General features: G+C 34.1%; 2 protein-coding genes across 8 annotated transcripts; one reads left to right on the plus strand and one right to left on the minus strand.

The window, feature by feature from the left end:
- Positions 1–1,218: 1,218 nt before the first annotated feature.
- LOC132299479 (double-stranded RNA-binding protein 4-like) lies at positions 1,219–26,524 on the minus strand. 7 transcript variants are annotated; one of them, XM_059796145.1, is made up of 9 exons: positions 26,174–26,524; positions 25,182–25,247; positions 24,882–24,941; positions 17,923–18,000; positions 16,029–16,161; positions 12,718–12,937; positions 12,506–12,625; positions 12,206–12,413; positions 1,219–1,380 (listed from the first exon to the last, which is right to left on the minus strand). In XM_059796145.1, exons 6-9 carry the CDS (start codon positions 12,881–12,883, stop codon positions 1,344–1,346), a joined length of 531 nt encoding a protein of 176 aa, XP_059652128.1. In that variant the 5' UTR covers positions 12,884–12,937; positions 16,029–16,161; positions 17,923–18,000; positions 24,882–24,941; positions 25,182–25,247; positions 26,174–26,524; the 3' UTR covers positions 1,219–1,343. The 7 variants fall into 7 exon arrangements, with proteins under 7 accessions (XP_059652128.1, XP_059652136.1, XP_059652120.1 ...); XM_059796188.1 differs by lacking the exon at positions 16,029–16,161 and adding an exon at positions 4,843–4,908 and having other exon boundaries at positions 1,223–1,380; positions 26,174–26,521; XM_059796153.1 differs by lacking the exon at positions 16,029–16,161 and having other exon boundaries at positions 17,923–17,991.
- LOC132299513 (uncharacterized) lies at positions 19,763–23,934 on the plus strand. Its single transcript, XM_059796199.1, is given in 5 exon segments — positions 19,763–22,037; positions 22,161–22,798; positions 22,801–22,969; positions 23,088–23,206; positions 23,306–23,934. Coding segments are annotated over 5 exon segments (2,334 nt in total). The 5' UTR covers positions 19,763–21,091; the 3' UTR covers positions 23,768–23,934.
- Positions 26,525–27,748: the final 1,224 nt, after the last annotated feature.

Here is a 27,748-nt window from a genome sequence, read left to right on the forward strand (position 1 = left end):
GCCTTCATATTCTCTTGAATCTGCATTATTAAAAATCACGGCCTTTAATGGGAGATATTAACAGAAATGTTGGAAAAAAAAAAAAAAAAAAACAGCCGAATAATTGGTGGCAGCTTCTTACAAAGAGACATCAAAATCACACTAATGTGACAATGTATAACGTCAACAGCCAATTACTCTAAACGGCTAGGCTGATAGGAAGGATGTAACAATATATTTCATCACTCATCATTATGGCAAGTCACATTTATCACACAGGTAAGTATCATGTCACATTATTTACAACAAAGCACGCCCCTTCAAATATCATGCAACAGCATGTCTGTATACTGGCTGGTGCCTACACAATTTCAACCCGATGTGTCTTTCAAATTCTTGAAAATCTTAATTCAAATCACACTAGTTATACTTCCATCTTTTTTTATTCCAATGTTACTCCTGACATACACATCTTTTCCAAAAAATTACGAACCCTTATTTCTTTTTACTAAAAAGTTACTGTAAAAATTTGTCAACAATTCGGCACAACAAATTGATTTATTAACTATTACAATAAGCATTCATGTAATCAAATGTATTAGCATCATTATTTTTTGGGTAGAGCAAACAGATTTGTCCAGGATATCAGTTGACAAAATTTTTTTAATCCTACACGCTTCCTAATATCCACAAGTTTGCGCATAAATGCTGTCAGTACTCATAAATTATAAATGTGCCTATCGTCTCCCATTATCTCTGTTTTTTTTTTTCTTACCAAACTCCATCATCTCTTCATTCCCTAGTTTTTGCAATTTGTTTGTTCCTCATTTTTTTTTCTCATCACCTTGCCCATGAAATTTCCTCCCCTGTTTATTCTTTGCCCTTCCAGTTGACTACTCATTTCCAGTCTTTATCAACATGTTTCAGTGATTTTTTTATTTGATGAAAAGAAGATATAATTGTTCTTTTATGATACTGCAAATGAGTAAGTAAAGTAGCGAAACGAAATATTTCCTAGATTCCACATTACGCAATAAAAACATTATGCTTTTCTATTGTGATAACTGACAAACAAATGAAAAAATAAATGAAAGCAGAAAGAAGAGATCGCAACCCATTCAGGAAGATCCACACACACAAAAAGTAACCTATACTTTGAAATCAAACAAAAACCATATATTTGTGATCCAAAAATCTGCAGACTAAAGAAATGTGTCGTATTGAGTTAAAACTGACCTGAGACTCCTTAGTGGCACCAGTAATAACAGATGAGACATTAGGATTTGCTGCACACCACGCAATGGCAAGTTGAGCTAAAGGCACCCCCAGTTCCTCAGCAATTGGTTTTAGTCCATTAACCTTCTTCAGGACATCCTCCACCAGAGATCGGCTCGCGAGATTCTACAAGATATAATGTCATAATTAATTCAGTTCAACCTTACAGGTCAAGATTTTATAATACCTAGAAAGGTTACAGAATAAAGATCAAGCTATTTCAAAGTATAATATTAGGCTGAACTGAAGAAGAGCAGAATAAAGTCAAAAAATCCTATCCCACAATAATTCCTCCATGCAACCTAACTTTTTTATTTTTCTTGAAAGTTCAAGCAAACACATACACACCCACAATATTTACCCTAAAAGGGCTCGAACAATCAACCTCCCTTAGCAGGGCTCCATGCAACCTAACTTGCTCGTTCATAAAACTTCCCCACAGAACCGATAAAATTAAGAACTGTCTAAATGGAAGCAGAATTCTGGAGAGCTCTACACAGCAGGAAGCAAAATGCCAATTGATGATTTCACGTTGAAGTGGTTTTACACGCTAACCCTAAAAATAAGAAAACGCTCAAGTTATGAAGAAGAGCTTTCACAATCTCACTCCTAACAATTATAACACCACCATCTAAGTACTATCTGTATCATGTATCAACCCAACCCAACTATGCTTTCAATCAAAATGGTGTGATTACGTGATAAGTGTGATTAGCACATATTATACTCAGCTCTTATGTTAAATTAATCCAAGAACAAAGTACAATGCATCAATCTAGGAATAATCTTCAAAATTAACAAATCAATATCCTAATATTCTGCATTCTAATAACAAAAGAAAATCAAAAACCAAAATTTGAAAATAAAAATATGGCAGAAAGACTAAATATATCCTTCATGCATTACACAGATTGTATTTCTATGTTAAACAAAACATCCAGGATTTCTCAATGGAGTGGGCTAAATCAAAATATGTCAACCAAAATCAACTGTTGTTTCATTCAATTTTAGTTAACCAACAATGTTTCTTTAGACAATTGACTGATTTAAGGCATAGAAAATCCTATTTGGGTAATTAATAAAAAAAAAATTACCAATTTATTTCGGAACAATTCACCACTCAGTACCCTATCTCTTCTTTTGACCAATTTACTAATCCTATTTGAGAATCTACTAGTGGAAGCAGAGTGTGAGGTAGTTCATGGCAAGCCCCTTCCAATTGACTGAGGGCACGGATGACAATTTAAATGAACTCCTGCTATCTTAGTTTCTTTTAATTTTTGCAAAATCTCAATTGAAAATATTCCATTCAAATATAGCAATAGCATATATTGCGGCAGACACCGGAAGAGCACTAGATTGAGCATATGTGAGGGTGACAATTTGCAGATTGAGCATATTAACCAATTCAATTTTCTATCTTCAGTTCTCAATTTCGCAATGTAAGCCAATTCAATTTTCTCTATGTAAGTTTACATGTTATAGTAATTCTTTGCTTGGAGACTTGGAGTTGTTACCAAAGAAAACATATATATATATATATATATATATATATATTCTTAATAATTTACTAAGTGAAATTAAGCAAACTTTGGTCTAAAATGAAGTGGGTCTCATAGACAGTGAGTCTACAATCTCAGAGTAAATGAATGTAATATATCAAAATTGTGTGAGGTTAATGAAAAATTAGATACAAAATGATATATTTGATCATGGTTTAAAGAAATAAAAATAGGATGTTCCGCATTGAAAGAATAAGAATAAGGAAAAATGTGTGCCTTAATTATATGTATTGTTCAAAGATGGTAAATGTGAACTTGATATGATAGTGAATGCTCTGGACCCACGTACTAATAATATATGAAAAAAATTGTATGAAGCTTCCTTGATAGCCAGAAAATAATATAAAAAAATACTATATTTTCAAAAGCACACAAAAAGAATACTATACTCACACAAATATGCAGTATAATAATATCTACTATAGTTAAAAAGTCTGAATCCAATTTTATTTGTGTAATATATATATTTTTTAATTTGTGTAAGCTATATTTTATAGCAATTGTTTGCTTGGAGACACCACCATTTTATAGTAGTAAATGAATGTAATATATCAAACATTGTTATAAAATATATATATATATAACATAACATATATATATATATAACATAGTATTTTTGAAAATATAGTATTTTTTTATATTATTTTCTGGCTATCAAGGAAGCTTCATACAATTTTTTCATATATTATTAGTACGTGGGTCCAGAGCATTCACTATCATATCAAGTTCACATTTACCATCTTTGAACAACACATATAATTAAGGCACACATTTTTCCTTATTCTTTCAATGTGGAACATCCTATTTTTATTTCTTCAAACCATGATCAAATATATCATTTTGTATCTAATTTTTCATTCACCTGACACAATTTTGATATATTACATTCATTTACTCTCAGGTTGTAGACTCACTGTCTATGAGACCCACTTCATTTTAGACCAAAGTTTGCTTAATTTCACTTAGTAAACTATTAAGAAGAAAATATATATATATATATATATATGTGTGTGTGTTTTCTTTGGTAACAATTCCAAGTCTCCAAGCAAAGAATTACTATAACATGTAACTTACATAGAGAAAATTGAATTGGTTTAGATTGCAAAATTAAGAACTGAAGATAGAAAATTGAATTGGTTAATATGCTCAATCTGCAAATTGTCACCCTCACATATGCTCAATCTAGTGCTCTTCCGGTCTCTACTGCAATATATGCTATATTTGAATGGAATATTTTCAATTGAGATTTTGCAAAAATTAAAAGAAACTAAGATAGCAGGAGTTCATTTAAATTGTCATCCGTGCCCTCAATCAATTGCAATATCTGCCCTACACTCAAATTCTCCAAGAATCAACTCAGAAAAACCTCTGAACCAGAAGGTGCGCTGACCATTATAATAATCTGTAGATTTGCCTCACATAATATATTTCAATCTGAATAAAGTGGTAAGGGTGGTGAAGGGTATTTGATTATGAAACAAAATGAGGTCAACTGCCATGTCATGATAAATCATGTATTGCATACATTCACAACATTATTCTGATCGCCCCTAAACAACTCAATAACAACAGAGATGTTGGTGGTTGGTGGGCTGTTCATTATTTAAACTTCACTATTGAAAGAGCCTGCCCAGGAAGAAAACTTGGTCTCCCTAGCCTTCTCATTTTTTAGAAATATATAATTCAATTAGTTAGGCAAAAAAACATACCTATTTCCTTTTTCCCTACTCCACCCATTCCCATCAACTTTCTTCTTTCTAGAAAAGAGACCTATATTATTAGGAAAAAAGAGAGAAAGTTTTAAAAGCGTAAATAAACTTGTAAAACATATATTCTGAAATTGAAAACTTAACTTCTTTAATTCCCATTAATAAATTGTTCGAGCATCACATCATAACAATATTATATATATGTATGTAGAAATAAAAACAAAAACAAAAAATCAATATGTAAAACATGAATAAATAAACGTAACCAATAGCTAAAAATGCCAATTAAAATTTTAGAAAAAGTAAGAGTTTGTTACCTGATGACTGAGGAGGCATGTTTCTTGAACCTTATTCTTGCTAAATGTTAAAGCCCGATGCTAACCCTAAAAATAAGAGAACACTCAAGTTGTGAGGAAGAGGTTTCACAATCTCACTCATAACAATTAAAACACCACCATCTAAGTACTGAGTACTATCGGTATCATGTATCAACCCAACCCAACCCAACAATGCTTTCGGTCAAAATGTTGGACACCTATCCGTAGAAAGAGGTGTGACTACGGATAAGTGTGATAAGCACATATTATACTCAGCTCTTATGTTAAATTAATCCAATAACAAAGTACAATGCATCAGTTTAGGAATAATCTTCAAAATTAACAAATCAATATCTTAACACAGATTGTATTTCTCAATGGGGTGGGCTATATCAAAATATATCAACCAAAATCATATGTTGTTTAATTCAATTTTAGTTAACTAACAATATTTCTTTAGACAATTGACTGATTAAGACATAGAAAATCCTATTTGGGTAATTAATAAAAAAAATTACCAATTTATTTCTGAACAATTCAGCACTCAGTACCTTATCTCTTCTTTCAACCAATTTACTAATCCTATTTGAGAATCTACTAGTGGAAGCAGAGTGTGAGATAGTTCATGGCAAGCCCCTTCCAACACTATGGAATTCACTCAAAAGCATACTTTTTGTAAGTTTAATTTTCAAGAAGTAACTTTAGAGCTTTACCCTATATTAAATACTTTTGCCTGTCAAAGTTCTTGTTATGACTTTTATTTTAGTTCTGAAAACATTTCCATCTTCAAAAAGATTGGCATGTTTATAAAAATTGTTTCAGATTCAATCTCTTCAGATTTCTAATCCAATTCAATCCAATCCAGATTCTAAAAAAAAAAAATTATATAAAAAAGATCAAAAAAATTAAAAAAAAAATTCACCAAATGGGATTTAGTGTGCAAAACAAGAATTACAGACCTTGATTAGTTAATTTAGAAAAAAAAAAAATTAAAACAAAACCCATACATACAAGTTAACGATTGCACAGAGAGAGGGGCAAGCTTGAGAGTTGAGAGACAACGGCTGAAGCTTGCGAATGGCAAACCCGAACTGGAACAGCGGGCGATGGAAACTGAAAGATATGGGTTTTGATTTTTTGAACAATCTAAAATGACACTGATATGGGTTTTGATATAGGTAATAGGTTTTGAACTTTTGATTCTTGCAGACAGATAGATAAAATATATGGGTTTTGAACTTCTGATTCTTGTAGATTTTGTAGTTTGCAGTTGCAAAGAGAGAGGGGTGGCAGAACTAGACAGAGATGGAGGCAATTGGGGAGGCTGAAAGCCCTAAAACAAATTTTTTTTTTTTTTTTTTTTTCTGGAGGCCAAAATTCATCACATAAGAGCTAGGAAAACAAAAATCAATTGATGCAAGAAGTAGAAACCCTAATCTAATTCTAGATGGAAAGAGACTTTACCTTGCAATCGACAGAAATCAAAACTCTTCGCCTTTCCTTTCTTTCTTTCTCTCTCTCTCTCTCTCTCTCTTCTCTTCTCTCTCTCTAGAAAACAAGTGACTGCAAGATTTAACACGCTAAACGGGATATGGATATATATATAGCATGCTGGTGTGCAGAGTAAAAGTGAATCGGACCGTTGAAAATGGCTATCCGTGTGTCCGGGTGTGTTTTCTTAACTGGTGTGGACGGCTAGGATTGACTCTGGGTTATGAGTCGGATCGTGAGGCTTGAATGTTCAATTCTTATTGATCCAAAATGTTACCACTGTTTATATGCCATTATAGTGCTTCTGCAAACTTAAAATCAGGATTGAGTAGGATTTGTTATTTTCTTTAAATGCCCTTTGCTTAGCAATAAATTACAATAGACTGCCACATTAAGAATAATATTAAAGCAGTTGGATTGTTGTAAAAAGAAAAAAAAAATTGTGACCATGAAAAAAAAATTTAAAGATACCAACGAGTCAGTTGTCTAATGCTATTAGCCTCTTACTTCTCAAAAGGAAGTCAGGAATTCAAGTCTCAGAAGAAACAAGTGTGTGTGAGTACCAACAAAGAAAAAAAAAATGAATTAAAGGTTGTTTTTCTTATGTTCCTTCTATTTTATTTTATTATTTTTTTTAACATTATAATTCATTCGCCATTTAAACTTAACATTACATGAACAATATATATATATATATATATATATATATATATATATATATATATATATATATATATCAGAATTGAATAAGAATATATTTATCTCATTTTAAGAAATTTTTAATATCAATGTAGACACTAAAATTTCATGTGTTTTTTCCTTTGCAAATTGACCCATCAAAGAAGGGTCTCGTGTTTAATTAAATTATTTAACTGCCCAAACTTAGTCTACTTAAATTATTTAATTAGCACAGTCAGATGATTAAATAAAAAGATAATTATTCCTAATAAAATATAGGGAGACGATTATCCGCACTCCACTTTTCAACGTTTGCACTACAATCTTGAATGAAATAGCAATTTTAACCCTAACTTTATAAGTAAATAATTATTACTTTTTAAATGACAAAACTGTCCTCCTAGATTTCTAAAATATTAAAACAAAATATTTTTTATTTTTTCAACTTTGTGGTGTTATGATACACTAGTAAAGTCCTTTTAGACGTGGAGGTATTATTATTGCCTTTTAGATGTCTTTGGAAGGATAAATTATTTTATAATCGCAGGAAATGATCTTGGCCAATAACTAGCTAAGACGTATGCAAACATGTCACCTTTATATCAGTTTTTTTACAATATTTTGCTTGTGTGTCAATTATTGATTGACCGGGACTAATGGTTTCGGGACCATGTAATAATTTCTCCTTAATTTAGCCTGCTAGAGGATGAAAACAACAGGATTTGCATCCTCTCCAGCCAAATATCTCTCCTAAACTTCGCATACTTTAATCATGTGGTTTAACTTCAGCCACATCATCATCTTGTCAAAGTCTACTACTTACAAATTTAGTTGTAACATAATTTTCAACATGAACTTTGAAAAGATGATGACACGGTGAAATCTGGAACGTAGAATTGAGGTATGCAGAGTTCAGGAGAAAAATTTGGCTAGAAAGGATTCTTGCCCGAAAAAAACAATAAACATTTTTCTTAATTTAAAAAGTATTCATGCGGTTCACATAGAAGGGTTGAATTAAAATCTAAATGCTAAAGAATTTAAAGGTCATTAGATGCCTTAGATTGACCATCAACCTTTAGCTGTTTGATTTCGGTTCACCCATCAATTTTAAAATTTATTGTTTTGAAAAAATAAAAATAAAAGGACATTTAGGATCTCCAATTTATAGTTAGAGTTATATGAAAATTCAAAGTTCAATGCACGAAAATGCCAAGTTCGGAAAATTTTGTTACAGTTAAGCTATATTTTATAACAATGTTTGATATATATATATTTTTTCAATCTCCTATCTCTCTCTTTTCATCTCTCTTATCTCATCTCTTTTCATCTTCTCCGCACTCAAAGCATGTCTCTCCTCTCTTTTCTCTCAATCTCCTATCTCTTTCTTTTCATCTCTCTTATCTCATATCTTTTCACCTTCTCCGCACTCAAAGCATGTCTCTCCTCTCTTTTCTCTCAATCTCCTATCTCTTTCTTTTCATCTCTCTTATCTCATCTCTTTGAGTGCGGAGAAAAGAGATGAGATAAGAGAGATGAAAAGAAAGAGATAGGAGATTGAGAGAAAAGAGAGGAGAGACATGCTTTGAGTGCGGAGATGGTGAAAAGAGATGAGATAAGAGAGATGAAAAGAAAGAGATAGGAGATTGAAAATTTTCCTTCTGCGCCTTCTGCATTTATTTGGTTTTGGTGACAGATGGATTTGTTGGATCAAGGAATGCATTTCAACGCCATGGTTTTCTATCCTTTTAAATGGCAGCCCTTGTGGATTTTTTCAACCTAAAAAAGGGCTTAGACATGGTTGCCCCCCCTCCCCCCTCCTATTCACATTAGTAACTGAGTATTTTTCCGGAATGGTAGCAACTGAAGTTAGAGTAGGCAAGGTTGTTGCCTCTGATCTTGCCGTTAAAGCAAGGATGAATGTGACCCATCAATTTTTTGCTGATGACTTGTTAATGGTGGTGAGGGCTAATGTGGCTACAATCCTCTCTCTCAAAAGAATCATGTCCCATTTTGAAGATGCATCCGGTCTACAAGTGAATAAAGAGAAGTCAGAGATTTTCTTGTCTAAATCAGTAAAAAGGAAGCAAGTCATCATCAGGTCTCTTGGTTGCAAAGTGGGTACGCTACCTTTCATCTATCTCGGTCTTCCATTTCTGATAAGTTGTTGAAAAGATCAGATTGCTCAAATCTTATTGATAAGGTTATGGCAACCACCACTCAGTGGAAAGGATTCAATATCTCTATGTCCAGCAGACTGGAGTCATGCAAGGCTGCCATCATTCCTTTAATTCTCTATTGGACTTCTGTGTATTCTCTCCCTAATGCCATAATCAATATCATAGAGAGGAGAATGCAAAACTTCATCTGGGGTCATAATGAAAATATCCCTAAAATGCACGGCTGGAAGTGGAAGAAATTGGCTGCTCCCAAATCAGGAGGTTTGGGTCTTAGGCGTATCAGAGATGTGGATATTGCGTCCAAGTGTATGCTCGCATGGGATTTTTTACTCTCTAAGGACAGAATTTGGGTGGCCTGGTGTAATAATTGTTATATGAGCAAAGGTAAGGCCTCCTATTGGCATGTGGTTCCTAGAGTGACACACTCCTCGGTTTGGAAAAGTATAGTCGTCGCCAGAGAGTTCATCAAACCCAACTGTAGATTCAGAATAGGTGATGGGAAGAATATTAACATGTTTCTGGACCCTTGGTGTGATGGAAGATTCCTGGCAGAAATTTTTTATCACAGAACTCTTAACCATATATCCAGAAATAAACAGATCAAATTAGAAGAGTTTATTGTTGCTAATCAATGGGATGAATCAAAGTTTGATTCTATCACAATTGGGGTGCTTCATTTCCTTCGGCATCATAAAATTCATGGGGGAGCAGACAAGTTTGGATGGTCTGCCAATCAATTTTGTTTCAAATCGGCTTGGGATGTTTGTAGAACTAAATATCAAGAAGTCTTTTGGCATGCAGTTTGCTGGAATGGGGGCCGTCCCAGATGGTCAACACATTCAGTTTTGGTGCTACAGAACTCGATCCTTACCAACTCCTATCTCCAACACATTCAGTTGCGACTTTGCCCGGGCAGTATGGTCGAGCTTGGCGTCGTACTGTCATTGGTCAGTTACGAAGGTCCAAAACATTCTAGAAATGGCTTGGGAAATCCATAAAAAATACAGGGGTAAGTCAATAAAAAAACAAGATGATCAAGTTGCTCTTCTATGCCACGCTGTATTTCCTCTGGACGGAGAGGAATGACAGACTCTATAATGGTAAATCAAAAGATCCATTTACGTTGGCTAAGAATATTTTATGGGATGTCATGGATATCTTGGGAATCAATCTCCAAGATGCCATTTCTTTTTCTTCTACCTAACAGTCTTCTATGATTTTGCTGGAATGGGTTGATTGTACATTGTCTCGTGAGGACTATGGCTTTGGTGGTGTGGGTTTTCCTATGTGGGGTGTGGGTATCAGTGCATGTTATCCTTTTTGTTTTGTTTGTAGTTTCTTAGCCAACCTAGACGCTTTTGTGTTGCATAAAGGGCGTTTAGTCCTTCCTTTGTATTTTGTGTCTTTTGTGAGAGGGTATGCCCTCATTTCTCCTTGTACCATATTGTTTCATTTTATATAAAAAAATTCCTCCATCTAGGAAAAAAAAAAATCTAACTATATTAGCTGCTGATTTACTAGAGCAATGGTCTGAAGCCAATTTTATAGGTGGAACTTAAGGATTGCAATTTAGCATAACAAGCAAGAGCAGGAATAACAGTCAATAGTATCTTAACTAGAAATAACAAACAAATGTAGAATGTAAGAGATAGCCAAGATTACAAAGTATCCCGAATTTATTTCTTAAAAAAAGGAACAACTGCAGATATGGTTTGTATGATAGCCAACCAAATCACAAGAGCAACAACTAAGATTTTGAGAATACTCCATGGACTGCTACAATACTGACTCTTCAAATTCGTCAGCCATGTATATCGACGTCTTGCGCAACGGGCATTAACATCATGGATAACTTTGCTATAGTAGATCGGAAGACCAACTATACCGACACTTTTGCCGTGTACATCCGTAGGAGATGTGATTAAAATGTGCATGAGTGGCAGAAACCAATTCTCCTTGTGCGAATTAATATAATTTCTTATAACTACAACACTTCTAATATCCTTCTCCACAAATAACTTTTTCCCCGTATATTGCTGCCCAGTAACTCGAATTATCACTTTTTTTTTTTTTTTTTTTTTTTTTTTTTGGGAGAATTCATCACATCAATCAAATTTTCTCCAACTACACACTCTAGTTTAAATATATGTCATCCAGAAATAAAAAATCAGCTAAGACAAAATTCATGAATCTTGCAACATAAAATCAAGACCACTCCAGCAAAATTTTCAAATTAAAATTAAATTTTTTCACCATCTAGGGCCAATATTACAAAAAGATGGGAAGAAAGATGGTGATGTAAACTAGTTGAATCCTATGTGACAAACAAATATCAAATAAAATAAAATAAAATAAAATTTCTATAGGACGGTTATTAGGTCAGTCATGGTATAGAGCAGAGTTGCGCGTGCGAGAACAGTGCATGCATGTAGCGAAAAATGAGGATGCTACAATGGATGATGGGAGTAACTAAAAGCGATAAGATTGTAATGAATGGGTGAAAGGTAAGCTATATTTTGTTAGTGATAAAATTAGAGAAAGTAGACAATGTAGTGGCAAAGATGCAACGGTTAGAAGAGGAACGGCTGTTTGCCTAGAAGATAAGCGACAAAGAGGGCGACCAAAACTTGCATGGGATGGAAAATGACTTTAAAAATTTAAATATTGTAACAGACATGGTTTATATTAGGAATGGAGAAAGAGAATCCATGTGGTTGACCCTATCCAAATGGAACAAAAGCAAGGATGATGATGATGATCACATACCGAGTCTAAACCTGAACTTGTCTCTTTATTCAAAGGAACAGAAACAATTTATGCATGCTTACATAAAAGTTTAAACAAACTAGCATAAATTGTGCATAAGGGCATAAAAAAGTAGCAAATAGCAAACAATGAAACCATAGCATAACAGAACTTGAGATATAATTATAATAAATTCATTAGTATTATTATCACCATTATTGTTAATGTTATTTCATCTTTATTACTATTATAAAGAGTAAAATAGTACTTACTCAGGATCAACTCGCACTTTCTTTTTAGCCGCCTTCTTGTTTTTATGGTTCCAATTTGTAGCAGAAGTTGAACCAACATAAAGCGGCTGCTGCATGACAGGAGGCACAAATAAAACTGGACTAAATGGCAACGGTGATGGTTCTAGTTTTGGTTTCTTGAATTCATGAACTGGGATTGCAGGTCTGGGATGCAGTCCAGAACAGGTCTCTGAAATTGCATTAATAGGCATTTGTCAATATCCCCAATAACTTCAACTTCAAAATCTATCTAATTACTTAAAGGAATCCCAAAACTGTTACCTCTTTTTACAACCAAAGGCATGATGGCATTGTGTGAGTCCTCAACTTTATGCAATGCATTATAAAGCCGGAATTTAAACTTTATGATTTCAGAAATAACCATACTCAAATTAGAATCATCTGCATAATATTTTCAGCAAGCCAATTACACCCAAAGAGAGAGAGAGATAAATCTTGTAGTAATTTGTAACTAAGAATTAAGAAATGGATACCCAAAATTGATAGGATTACAGTGCGTGCAGCCAACTGTTCAGCCTCTTTCTTGTTTTTGCCAGCATTACCAGTGTATGTACCACCATTGAAAACACAAGAAGATACAAAAGCTGGAAGCAAAACTGCCTGTTGAATTGTACTGTAAGACGGTTTCTCCAATTTCATCTTGGATGCATATTCATTTAGGATAGACTTGCAGAAGACTGGATCCTGGATAAGCTACAAAAAATAAAACATAACTAAGCCTTCTCAATCAGTATTCCTAAAATGAAAATATAACTCATTTTTGCATTACTACTTATACATCCATTTATACAATACATCATAATGAATTAAAAACGTGAAAATATGAGTGTTTACAATAACAAAACAACAATAATAACATAATAAGTTATGATGACTAGTATTTTCGGTTGCTTGCCATAATATCTCATCATATCAAGATAGTGATGTCTAAAATTCAAAAGAGGGGGGGGGGGGGGGGGGGGGGGGGGGAACACTCGCACTCAATCCTCATGTCTCTTAAACGACACTTGAAAGATTTAGCAAACTATCTTCCACATAATTAAAATGAATAAGATATGAAACATAATTTGATTCTTATACTTCCTTGGAAACTTAAAAAAGGATTCAAGTGTAGATATTTTGAGAATTGATAACAAATAATAAAATGTGAAGTAAAAAGTGTATTTTGGATAATTGAACAGCATTCACCATTATTCTGACCACTTCAAAGGTGACTAGAGTATTTACTTAACACATACAAAATATTTGTAACTAGAGAAGTATCATTTTTTCCTTTATTTTGCAAGAGAAGTTCATTTTCAAGTTCCTAATATAGTTCATTTGTTATCATTCACTTCAAAGTAAATAATAAATCGAAACTAGGTGAAAATGGAGAACAAAAACTAAGAATTGTTTGTAAAGAGAAGAAAGAGATTGAATACAATGAACTTTATCGTCACCAAATGGAGGGGGAAAATTGTTAGCCCAGCATTTCTGAAACAAATTCAAGCAGGGAAATATGTTCATTGACTCCAGCTAAGTAATCCATTGGAAAACAAGCCAAAACACACAGATAAACATACTTCATACAGGATTCGTCAATTTCGCTGGAATAAACACAAATACAATGGGTCCCAAACATTGTGAACAACAGCTTTGAAGTCATGTAGACCTCATTACTTGAAGCTAAGATTACATGCACCATGTCAAGGGAGTAGTAGATAAATGGAAACATATATCACCCGACTTTCTGTATGTATTAGACAGGAAGAAGAAAAGTACTCGGATGCAAAGCCTTTAGAAAACCTTATCACTAACTCTAAAGAGACACCAAAATGCATTAGTAAGTCCAAAAAGAAGTGAATAAGTAAAGAAAAAACTAAAATACACTAAATCTGGAGATCTTTGTCACATTTTATTCAAAACCAACTTGAAAAAGAATATTGTAGGTCTTTATGGAGCAAAGATAGAGATTGATTACTACAAGCTTATGTAAAATGATGGAATCGAACACCTGATTAATGAAAAAAGAAAAAGACGGCTTCCATTATACATTGATTTAATAGAATTTATATGCAAATTGAAACGATAGATGCATATTAATTTAGCTAATCCACTAATTGACATGCAGAAAATCCTTTACTTTGATCTTGACTTAGTTTCTTTGCCCCCAATATACTTGTATTGTGCTATTTTACACATGCGTCTTGCACATTAGTTTCCGGATGCCATGACAACAATGTGTGTCTTAAGAAGCTTAACAAACATGCATGAGACTAACCTCATGAATAGAGGGCATTGTGCATCCTTTGTCTTTTGTGATATGAATCATATGACCTCCAACGCAACTCGGGCAGCATCTTGCACGGCAGCCTTTTGATGAGATAATGTGCTAGGAGATGTATAGCTTGATCCATCCACTTTTACAGTGCACCTAAACCACGGATAATGCTGAAATCCTTCATTATGGGAGCTGTATAGCAGATAATGAAGGATTTCAGCATTATCCGAGGTTTAGGTGCACTGTAAAAGTAGATGGATCAAGCTATACATCTCCTAGCACATTATCTCATCAAAAGGCTGCCGAGCAAGATGCTGCCCGAGTTGCATTGGAGATCATATCACAAAAGACAAAGGATGCACAATGCCCTCTTATTCATGAGGTTAGTCTCATGCATGGTTGTTAAGCTTCTTAAGACACACTGTGTTGTCATGGCATCTGGAAACTAATGTGCAAGACGCATGTGTAAAATAGCACAATACAAGTATATTGGGGGCAAAGAAACTAGTCAAGATCAAAGTAAAGGATTTTTCTGCATGTCAATTAGTGGATTAGCTAAATTAATATGCATCTATCGTTTCAATTTGCATATAAATTCTATTAAATCAATGTATAATGGAACAGTTCAAACTAGCCGTCTTTTTCTTTTTTCATTAATCAGGTGTTCGATTGCATCATTTTACATAAGCTTGTATTAATCAATATCTATCTTTGCTCCATAAAGACCTACAGTCTTCTTTTTCAAGTTGATATTGAATAAAATGTAACAAAGATCTCCAGATTTAATGTATTTTAATTTTTTCTTTACTTATTCGCTTATTTTTTTGCGCTTACTAATGCATTTTGGGCTATGTTACCCGGACTCAGGTACGGGTGTCTGACACGGGTACGTGTCTAGAGGTCGGATCCTTCTATCTATCAAATTATCGGACACGGGGACACGAATTTAAAGTGTCCAAAAATCAGACACAGACACTTGGACACCGCATGTAAAGTATTCTCACAATGTTAAAATGCATATTATACTTTCTTCTTGTTCCATAGTTTGAAATGAGACTGAATTTGTTAGTTAAACTGTGAAAGTAACTAGGTAACTAAGTTTAAAAAAAATTTGAGATCCTTTAAAAAGTAATAGTAGTATATATAATATATATATAGATGGTGGGTTACAACTGTAACCAACATATTATAAGTTTATATAATATTATATTATTTGTAATAAATACTAGTTTAAAGCAGTGGGCCACATGAGTTACAGCTTATACAGGGTAATAAACAATGGTAATAAATATTGTTAGTGGGTTACAGCTGTAAGGTTGTAACCCATTATTTATTACAACCTTATGTGGGTTACAGCCCACCCACGTGTACCATGTCAGACAAAAAGAATTGAAAAACAAAGAAAGGTACAAGCGGTGAAGATTCAACGCAGAAAAGAGGGGGGCGCTGATACCAAGTCATCTTCAACCTTTCCTTTCTAAACCCTATTTCGAACCAGTCATAACCACACCACCATAAATATACCTTGAGGTGCCTAAACAGATGAAGACTGAGCAGCCGTGTCCGACAGAGAAGATGGAGAGTTCAACACATATCCCATGTCGTGTCATGTCAACAGGGACACTTTCGCCGAAAATGGCGAGTCCAAGTAACATAGCTGCTGACATAATGATGCAATCAATATCATTAAACTTATGCAATGTCAACTATGATAGTGTAGAATAGCAGCATACTTATACATAGACATGTATAAGTAACAAGATTAATCACATATAAACACGATGACAAGTTCTTATGTAGAATAGATTCATTAGAATCGCTAAAAGGTAATTTCATCAGATATACAAATTGCTTAGTTTTCTAATGGCAATTAACAAAAAAGTAGCATATTGTTCACGCATCGTCAACTCAACCCATGCAAAGTAACAAGAAATGAAAGCTTAATGTGCAAGAACAAACACACAATATTAGATTCATCATCCATGCCTAAGTAGGATAGAAACGGATAGGGGACTACGGACATTAAACAGCACGGATATGACACAAAATGGATACAAAACTGCCATCGCATGCTTGACTTGTTACGTCACTTTGTTGAAGAAGAAAAGGTCAGACACTTCCAGGTTTTGTCATACTGTTTCCAAGCGTATGAATGTGACAAACTCATGGATGTTGTTTGTGTTATAGAAAACTTGTATTGCATATGAGATGCCTAAGCGTTTAGGATGTGTCAGCTAAGTTTCTGAAAAATGAAACTTATATTTAAGTTATGAACACCTCCATGAAGTCTCGTGCACATGTCGAGGATCTCCGTGAAGTTAAAAGTCAAAACACATATCCAACACAGAATAGATCAATTTCTAAAAGTCAATTATGTCATATAGATTTCAAAAGGCCAAATAAAACATTGGGAAGGATTTAAATTTCTCAAAAGAGTTACACAAGCATAATGCTGAATAAAGATGACTAACTTTGATATGTCAATTCTACTTTATGAAACACTAGGAAACAAATAACGTTTTTAAGAAAAATTACAGAAATGTATATATTGAGCAAAGATGAGTAATTTCACTGGAGATAATATGTGCAGAAGTTAACATAAGTTTTGCAAAAACGTAAAAGAATATCTTAAAATTTGCTTGAGCTTCTAAAATTGTTTAGAAAAGCATTATACAAAATCTGTATATTGAAATAGCAGAGCCATATGTATTCAACAAGGATACCAATAGCAAAGGATTGACGCAAATATGTGTATATCCACATAATTGTACATGCTTCTATATTTATAGTGCAATGGACATAAAATCACTCTCAACACAAAGACTGTTACACTCTAAAGTACAGTAATGCTCCACATGTTTATTAGATTTTGACTTTTGAAAGATTAATAGTTTTATTTTTCTCTTTTCTGGAAGAAAAGAGTCCAAATACATTCCAGTTGTTTATCCACATATTTATTAGGTTTTGCTTTTTGAAGGAACAATTGTGTAATTTTATTTTGGGTAAATTACACTGACCCCTGATGTTTCGTCAATACAGCTCAATCCAACTGATGAGTGAGCGCCCTCATCAAGGCATGAAAAGGTGAAACCCTAAATCAGAGTTTTGCTTGGACAAAAGTGTCCAAGCAAGGAAATCTGTGTTTTTTTTTTTTTTTTTTTTTAAATAAATAAATAAAAAAAAAACCCTATCTATCAGGTAACATGAATCACCGAAAGAGCAACTATTACTGTCATTAAACGCACAGAGTTCAGAAATCACATTAGCTCCATTGTTCTAGGGAACTCCGGTTCATAAAGTTAAGTCGTCCGGAATCAAAACAACACAAGGCATTAGATTCAATTTTTCTCTCTTTTCTTTCATTTTCTGAGCAACCAAACAGATCGAGAAAAAGAGGAGAGCGTAGGTAAGGGCTTACCGAAAGAGGATTGAGGTAGAAGCTCCGTATTCTCTGATTCAGCGGTGTAGGGTTGAAGCTATTGCGACCCTGCACGCTCTTCAGACATAAGTGAAAGTGTCAAAAAATGTGAGTCTTAGAAGTTTGTTTACCCTAAGGGGCGTTTGGCGAGAAGGAAATGAAAAAGGGGTGGTAAGTGCAGAGTGGTAACCCGGAGATGGTGTAATCTTTGTTTATGCAAGGGTTGGGACTTGGGCTTTAACAAAAAAAATGGGTGGGGACTTGGGAGTAGAACTTGGGTGGGCCACCAAACCGAACCCAACTCTCAGCTCCATTTTTTCTGAGTTGAACAATTTCACTATTTTTTATAATTAGAATTAGGGTTAATTTCACTTACACCCCCTCACGTTTGGCCAAATATCACCTTGAAACAACTTTCAAAAAGTACTATCACTCAAGCTACAAATGTTTGTTCCGTTTTTCACTCACACCCCAACTATTATCTTTAGACATCTGACACCATATAAAATGACTTAAATGCCCTTTGACTTTGTCAAAAAAAACTATAACCTAAAGAAATATACTAAAAGACTAAAATATTCCTAAAAGTTTTGTAAATTTACAATTATATATATATATATGAGTGTTATATATAGATTTACAAGTCGCCACCGGAAAAAAAAATCTATCCGTACCTGCTGCAAGTCGCCGCCGAGAATTTTTTTTTCTTATTTTTCCCAATGACTGTTAAAAGATTTACAAATTATATATGTATGTATGTATGAACAACACTTTGATTTCTATCTACTCTTCTCTCTCCTCTCCCTCTCCACCATCATTCCGACTCCAAACCCAATTATATACAAATGTCCCAAATACAAAGGCGCTAGAAGAATTTGTAGACTCTTAATAAACAAAAACTGAGGTTCTTTTGGGGTAATTAAGTATCAAATACTGAATTTGTGTTCGCGAATTCTGTGCATGATTAATTACAAATTAAGTTGTATGGAAGATTGCTTTGCCCAGTATATGTACACAATTGTAGATGCGTAAGTATGTTAAAACCTATTTGAGGAGATTTCCCATTCTCCTTCACCAACCTTTTTTCTTTATTTTCGTCATGGCTGGCGTACTCTACCTTATACTCAATTTGACATCAATCATTACGTCTGGTCCAGCAATCATACTGGGTTGCAATCGACCAACACCTAAGGTCGATCTCTACGGCCAAAGGGGTATCCGTCATGTTAATAGTGAAAGTGGGGGTCGTAAAAGCAACCAAGGGTCGCGCCATGGACGGCGACGATTGTTGTTGAAGGTCGTTTCAGAAAAGTAACCAAGTGTGGTTGCTGCTTTTGGGCAGCGATTGATCGGTGTGAGAATAGCGGTGGAGGTGACTTGTTCACCACCGTACCTACTGCAAGTCGCCGCCGGCAACAATCTTATCTGCTCGGTATATATATATATATATATATATATATATATATATCATACATACATACATATTAATATATATATATATATATATTATATATCTATAATTGTAAATTTGTAGTGTATTTAGGCATAGTTGTTAAAGGCGCCGAAGGCGCGCGCCTGAGGCGCCAGGCGCCTCCAGGCGCCACCTTGGCGCCTTGAAAGGCTTAGGGCGAGGGCCTTGTAATAGGCGTGCGCTTTTGGGGATTAGGCGCAGGGCTACAGGCGCGGCACAGGCGCGCCTGTTTGAAAAGTTTTTTTTTTTGATTTTTTTTTTTTATTATTTTGGTTGCAACTTGCAAGTCTTGTGAATTGTAACAGAGCCACGTGATATATTCAGAATCTCAGATATGTCAGTCACTTTAAGCTTTTATCAGTTGTCAAAAAAAAAAAAAAAAAAAAAAAAAAGCCGGAAGCAAAAAGCGAAGGAAAAGGGAAGAAGAGAGTAAGAGACAGAGAAGAGAGAGAGAAGTACAAGCCGGAAGCTCGTCGGATGATCGGATCTGCTGTCTGCGAAGCCCGGATCTGCAAAGCGCCTGTAAGTTCTTCTCCTTGCTTCTTCTTCTCTCCTTCTTGCTTCTTCTTCTCCTCTGTTTTTTTTTTTTCTTTTTTCTTTTTTTTTTTCTTCTTCTTCTTTTCTTCAGTTCTCTTCTCTCGTCTCTTCTCTCGGCTCTCAGTCTTGCTTTTTTATTTTATTTTTTTTTTTATTTCTTTTCTTTGAGCCGAGTCTCGGCTCTTTTTTCTTTTTTTTCTTTTTTTTTTTTTTTTTCTTCTCGGCTCTTTTTATTTTTATTTTTCCTTTCCTTTTCTTTTTCTTTTTTTTTCTTTTTTCTTTTTTTTTTTCTTCTTCTTCTTTTCTTCAGTTCTCTTCTCTCGTCTCTTCTCTCGGCTCTCAGTCTTGCTTTTTTATTTTATTTTATTTTTTATTTCTTTTCTTTGAGCCGAGTCTCGGCTCTTTTTTCTTTTTTTTCTTTTTTTTTTTTTTTTTTCTTCTCGGCTCTTTTTATTTTTATTTTTCCTTTCCTTTTCTTTTTCTTTTTTTTTTTTTTTTTTTTTTTTTTTTTTTTGCCCTCTATTCTTCTTCTCTCGGCTCTCACCCTCTCTCTGATTTTTTTTTCTTATTTTTTTTTTAATTTTTTTTTCCTTTCTATTCTTCTTCTCGGCTCTCTCTGACCTTTTTTTTAAATTTTTTTTTTCTTTCTATTCTTCTTCTCGGCTCTCTCTGCTTCTAGCCTTCTGCTCTTCAACCTCTTCTTTTATTTTTGTTTTTTATTTTTTTATAATCTGAGTTGCTGGAATAAATTGTAGTTTACAACTTTACAATTTTGTGCTGGAATAAATTGTAGTTTACAACTTTACAATTCTCTGCTGCTAGAATAAATTGTAGTTCACAACTTTACAATTCTGAGCTGGAATAAATTGTAGTTTACAACTTTACAATTCTGTGCTGCTGGAATAAATTGTAGTATACATATCAGTTGGTATATGCCTATATGGTATCATGCAGTCCATATATGCATATATATTACATCTCATATAGTTGATAAATCTCATATAGAATTTATCATGCAGTGTCCATATATGCCTTTGATTCTTTGAAGCTCTGTAATTTTTTTTTTTTTTTTGTCAGAGTTGTTGTAGACACTGATTACATGATGCTAATCATGTTATTATTTTGTTATCTTGAATTTGATTGTAGTTTGTACTTTAAAAGATGCCTAGTGATGGTTCAAGAAAGGATCCGGCATGGAATTACTCACATTTGGAGAATCCGAAAGATACAAATGCCGTCACTTGTAACTTTTGTGCAAAAGTTACAAAAGGAGGTATTTATCGGGCTAAGCAACACATAGCTGGAGGGTATAGAAATGTGAGTGCATGCACAAGATGCCCATCTAGTGTTAGAGAAGAAATCAAAGAGTACATGAGTAAGAAAAAGGAAGAAAAAGAGCAAATGAATTTATTACCTAGTGATGAAATTAATTTCCTTGATGGAGAGGATGAGGATGATGTTATGGAAGCTAACAATCGGCGAAAAAGGGTAGCTAGTGCGGGTAGTGGCAGTGCTAGTGTCAATTCCTCAAAGATGCAAAAGCAAAAAAGACCGATTGATTTATATTTCATTCCCAGACCAGAAATTGTGGTACAAAAAAGAAAGGAGGGGGGAAAACAGACAACCATTAATGATGCATGCAAGAAAGAGTTGAGAGGAAGAGCGTGTGCTGCTTTTGCAAGGTGGATGTATGATGCAGGAATTGCATTCAATGCTGTTAAGTATGATAGCTTTGCCGAGGTTGTTGAAGCTATTGGACAATATGGTCCCCGCATGAAACCACCTAGTTATCACGAGGTGAGAGTTCCTTTGCTTAGGAAGGAATTGGATAATACCAATGCTTTGATGAATGACCACAGAGAGGAGTGGTCAAAATTTGGATGCTCATTAATGGCAGATGGGTGGACAGACAAGAGAGGGAGAACATTGCTTAATTTCCTAGTAAATAGTCCAAGGGGAACCATGTTTATTGAATCGATAGATACTTCTTCTTTTTCAAAGGATGGTGCAAAGATGTTTGACTTACTTAATAAATTTGTGAACCGCATTGGAGTAGCAAATGTCGTTCAAGTCGTCACAGATAGTGAATCAAGCAATAAGTCTGCCGGTAAGAATGTTCAATGTTTATAACTTCAAGAGTATGTAAATTCTTTACATATATAATTTAAATCTTTTTTGATTAATATATAATTTATATCATTTTTTCTTTTTTCCGTTTGGTTTCAAATAGGGAGGATGTTAGAGAAAGAACACCCACATTTGTATTGGACACCATGTGCTGCTCATTGCTTAGACTTGATGTTAGAAGACATTGGGAAAATACCGTCCATCTCCAGAACAATGCAGAGGGCGGTGGAGTTGAATAGTTATATCTATATGCGTCCAAAGTTGTTGAACATTATGAGGAACTTTACTTCTAAAAAGGAGTTGCTTAGGCCCGCTAAGACTCGATTTGCTACATGTTTCATCACATTATCAAGTATTCACAAGCAAAAGAATAACTTGAGGAAGATGTTTACTTCAGAAGAATGGAATCGTAGTAAATGGGCGAAAGAGGAAGCTGGTAAAAGAGTTGCTTCTTATGTTTTGATGCCTTCCTTTTGGAACAACATTGTCTTTAGCCTTAAGGTTTCCGGTCCTCTTATTCCGGTTTTGAGATTAGTTGATGGCGAGAAAAAGCCTCCCATGGGATACATTTATGCGGCTATGGATAGGGCTAAAGAAGCCATTGCAAAATCATTTGGGGAAGTAGAAGACAAATACAAGGATATCTTTGAAATAATTGATAAGAGGTGGAATGTTCAACTTCATCGCCCTTTGCATGCAGCAGGTTATTATTTGAACCCAGAATACTTTTATTCAAATCCGAAAATTAAGAAGATGAAGAGATTGCAAAGGGTTTGTATGCATGCATTGCAAGGTTAATCCCAGATATCAAAGACCAAGACAAAATTACTGAGGAGCTGTCCTTATATTCTAAAGCTGAGGGCCTCTTTGGTAATCCCTTTGCTATTAGACAGAGAAATACACGAGGAACAGGTAAAGTGGTAAAGTATATTAAGTTAGTATAGCTAAGTGTTAAAATTATTTTGACAATAGAGTCGATAGAAAGATGAAGCTAAAGTTGCTAAACATCATTATTAATTTTTTTTAATAGCTAATTGGTGGGAAGCTTATGGCAAGTCAACAAAACTTCTCCAAAAGTTTGCTATAAAGGTTTTAAGCCTTACTTGCAGTTCTTCTGGTTGTGAACGAAATTGGAGCGTGTTTGAGCATGTAAGTATATACTATCTACTAACTAGGTTTGTAATTTAATTGTTGAAAGTTAAAATTTTAATTTTTTATACTTACTAGTTAAGGTTGAATTTATTGCAGCTTCATAACAAGAAAAGAAATAGGCTCGCTCAAACAACTTTGAATGATTTAGTGTTCATCAAATATAATAGAGCATTGAAGCGTCGATATAATATGCGTGACACTCTTGATCCCATTTTACTCGATGACATTGATGAGAGCAACGAGTGGTTAACGGGGAGGATGGATGATTCTGATGCAGAACATGATCTAGTCTATGAAGATGATTCCTTGACATGGGGTGATGTTGCTAATTTTGCTGGTATTGGAGAGGCTAGCAGGCCGCAACGGTCTACTAGATCAAAATCTAGTTCTAGTTCACGGTTACCAACAAAGGGAGCAGGAAGTTCTTCAGTTCGACTTGTGGATGAGGATGAGGATGAGGATGATTCAGATGAGATAGAAGAGGATCCTGAGAATTATGAATCATTTAGTGACGATCAAAATGATGTTATGCTTATTGATGACGAGGATGATATTTAGATTCATTGGTGTTGTCTTCTTAGGAAGAAATGATGTTTATGTTTGTTTTAGTTTTATTTTATACTTCTCCTTAGTTGACTTTCGCATCTTTATGTTAATATGTTTGATTATTCACTGTTTTGAACTCAAGTACTTGATTTAATTAGTTTTGGCATCTTTATGTTGAATATTTAACTTAAATAATTCATTTAGTTGACTTTTATATCTTTGTATATACTATTGCATCTTTAATACTTATTGGGTGAGTTTTTTTTTTTTTTTTTTCCAACGTGCGCCTTGCTTCAGTCGGGCGCGCGCCTTGCTTCAGTCGGGCGCGCGCCTCGCCTTGCGCCTTGCGCCTCAGGCTCCAGGAGGCATTTGCGCTTTTGTGCGCCTTGAGCCTTTAACAACTATGTATTTAGGGATATTATAGTCTTTTTATTTTATTTTTTTAGGTTAGAGAGCACTTTTGACCAAGTCAAAGGGTATTTAGGGGCAAAATTGTCTTTTTATATATTTTTAATGGAAACTGTAACGGAAAAGTGAAAATGGACCTAATAGTTATTTTCGAAAGATATTTGAGAGTGATATTTGGCCAAACCTGGGAGGGTGTCAGTGAAATTAACCATTATAAATTAATTTGAATTGAAATTTTTCAAGAGGATTAGTAGGCTTTGTGACCGCCTTCCGCACACAATCACGAAATTCATAATTAATGTATCTTTCTTATTTTTATAAAATTTTAAAATATAAATTTTTTGAATCAAATTATTCTTTAAAATTCTTTTTATTTCTTTGGGAGAGAATGTATAAGATTGCAGTTGGAGTGGCTCAAGGGATTGAGTACTTGCATCCGCACACAAACAAGGATGCAAGGTGGACTGTGGATGAAGGGAAAGAAATTAAATCTTCCATTTATTTTAACGTTTTGAAAGATGATTTTGAACCTCCTTATAAGAGATTACGGTTCCTTATTGATGTGAGTGAGGAAGTAATGGGCAAAATTGATGAACAGTTAAATGTGGATGTCCAGTATTCCCTTTTTTATGTTGAATCAACTTTCCTTTTATCTCTTTCCCTAGCCTTCTCATTTTTTAGAAATATATAATTCAATTAGCTAGGCAAAAAAACATACCTATTTCCTTTTTCCCTACTCCACCCATTCCCATCAACTTTCTTCTTTCAGAAAAGAGAGCTAGGACAAAAGAGAAAAAGTTTTAAAAGCGTTAATAAACTTGTAAAACTTATATTCTGAAATTGAAAACTGAAATTCTTTAATTCCCATTAATAAATTGTTCGAGCATCACATCATAACAATATTATATATATGCACATAGAAATAAAAACAAAAACAAAAATCAGTACATGAATAAATAAACGTAACCAATAGCTAAAAATGCCAATTAAAATTTTAGAAAAGGTCAGAGTTTGTTACCTGATGATTGAGGAGGCATGTTTCTTGAACCTTGTTCTTGCTAAATGTTAAAGCCCGAAACTAACCCTAAAAATAAGAAAACACTCAAGTTGTGAGGAAAAGGTTTCACAATCTCACTCATAACAATTAAAACACTGCTAAGTACTATCAGTATCATGTATCAACCCAACCCAACCCAACCCAACTAAACTATGCTTTCAGTCAAAATGCTAGACACCTATCTGTAGAGGTGTGATTACGGATAAGTGTGATTAGCACATATTATACTCAGCTCTTATGTTACATTAATCAAATAACAAAGTACAATGCATCAGTTTAGGAATAATCTTCAAAATCAACAAATCAATATCTTACACAGATTGTATTTCTCAATGGGGTGGGCTAAATCAAAATATATCAACCAAAATCATATGGTGTTTAATTCAATTTTAGTTAACTAACAATATTTCTTTAGACAATTGACTGATTAAGACATAGAAAATCCTATTTGGGTAATTAATAAAAAAAATTACCAATTTATTTCTGAACAAGTCACCACTCAGTACCCTATCTCTTCTTTCGACCAATTTACTAATCCTATTTGATTATCTACTAGTGGAAGCAGAGTGTGAGATAGTTCATGGCAAGCCCCTTCCAACACTATGGAATTAACTCAAAAACATGCTTTTTGTAAGTTTAATTTTCAAGAAGTAACTTTAGAGCTTTACCCTATATTAACTACTTTTGCTTGTCAAAGTTCTTATGACTTTTATTTTAGTTCTGAAAACATTTCCATCTTCAAAAAGATTGGCATGCTGATAAAAATTGTTTCAGATTCAATCTCTTCATATTTCTAATCCAATTCAATCCAATCCAGATTCTAAAAAAAAAAAAAAAATTAAGTAATAAAGATCAAAAAAAAAATCACCAAATAGGATTTAGTGTGCAAAACAAGAATTACAGACCTTGATTAGTTAATTTAGAAAAAAAATTAAAACAAAACCCATACATACAAGTTAACAGTTGCAGAGAGAGAGGGGGGCAAGCTTGAGAGTTGAGAGACAGCGGCTGAAGCTTGCGAATGGCGAACCCGAACTGGAACAGCAGGCGATGGAAACTGAAAGATATGGGTTTTGATTTTTTGAACAATCTGAAATGATACGCCGATATGGGTTTTGATATAGGTAATAGGTTTTGAACTTTTGATTCTTGCAGACAGACAGATAAAATATATGGGTTTTGAACTTCTGATTCTTGTAGATTTTGTAGTTTGCAGTTGCGGGGTGGGGGGCTTTGGGTTTGGGTTTGGGGTTGGGGTTGGGGTTGGGAGTTGGGAACCAGAATAGAGATGGAAGCGATCGGGGAGGTTGAAAGCCGTAAATTTTTTTCGGAAGTGATTCAAGGCAAAATGGTGTTTTTACTTATCATTGGTTTTCAAAAAGTGGGACCCTCGTAAAATCCAGTCGGCATTCTGCATGTCCCACTACATATCCACGTGATTGCAAAAGTGGGACCAGAAGCAAAATTCAAGACCGGTGGCACTTTTTTTAGTAGCTAGTGCCATTCAGTTTTTGTTTTTCTTTTTTTTTTTTTGTAAATCACTCAAGTTCTCTCTTTCTGCCGAATTCACTTCTAAACTCTGTATTCTCGATCCTTTCTTTGATTCTTGGTGCCATATAGGCAAACTTCTTACATTCCTAGTCATTTTAATCTTCTTTTTGCATCTTTGAGTGAGTATGGGGATTGTGGTGATTTTTATATTGTGCTTGTGGTTTTGTGAAGATTGACCAATTGCCGTTTGGGAGCTTGTGGGTTGATTATTTTTATTGGGTGAGTGATTATTGATATTGGGTGTTTGATTGTTGATTTTGGGGATAAAGTTCATTATGGTGACTAATAGCCATATATTCGTACTTGAATTATTGTACTGAAGGTGTTCCATAAAATTCCTAATTGAAATCTCTAGTTTATGTTCACTCAAATTTGAACCGTTTTGAATAGCAAGACTTAAGCGAGCTAGGGCTAAAAGTAGGACTCATGCTAAGACCAATAAAGAGTAGGGGAAGTTTTCAACAACATTATAGGCTATAGGGCCATGAGAGTTAAAAACGAAGGTGAAATTGCATATGATATTAGATCTTTATCATTTGATTTTGTGCATTACTTTGAGGATAATGATTGGGAGCCTCTATGTGATGTTGGGGACTATTAATATATCCTAGACTCAGATGATGATGATATATTTATGAAAATATCTTACGAGTTGAAGTTGGTGATGGTGGTGATGATGTGTTTGATCTGGATTGGAATTTTTTTGTATTGGTGTATATTTTAGTTGATGTGACCGGATTTTTTTTTTTTTTTTTTTTTTTTTTGGACATAATTTGTTTGTCTATATTTTCTTGTGAATGCCACATGATGACATGGATATTGTTATTTTTAGATTATTATCTTTCATTATTTATATATTCATGTGTTGTTTCTTGAGATAACTTTATATATGTTTTTGTTGTTATTGCTATATTTATTGTATGAATGATATTTTGTTCTCTTCTTTAACGACTTTCCCTTATTATTATTTTTTCTTC

Source organism: Cornus florida, unplaced genomic scaffold (assembly GCF_030987335.1).
Source record: "Cornus florida cultivar Cherokee Brave unplaced genomic scaffold, ASM3098733v1 CherokeeBrave_3.0.0_Hap2_Chr01, whole genome shotgun sequence".
NCBI classification, from domain to species: domain Eukaryota; kingdom Viridiplantae; phylum Streptophyta; class Magnoliopsida; order Cornales; family Cornaceae; genus Cornus; species Cornus florida.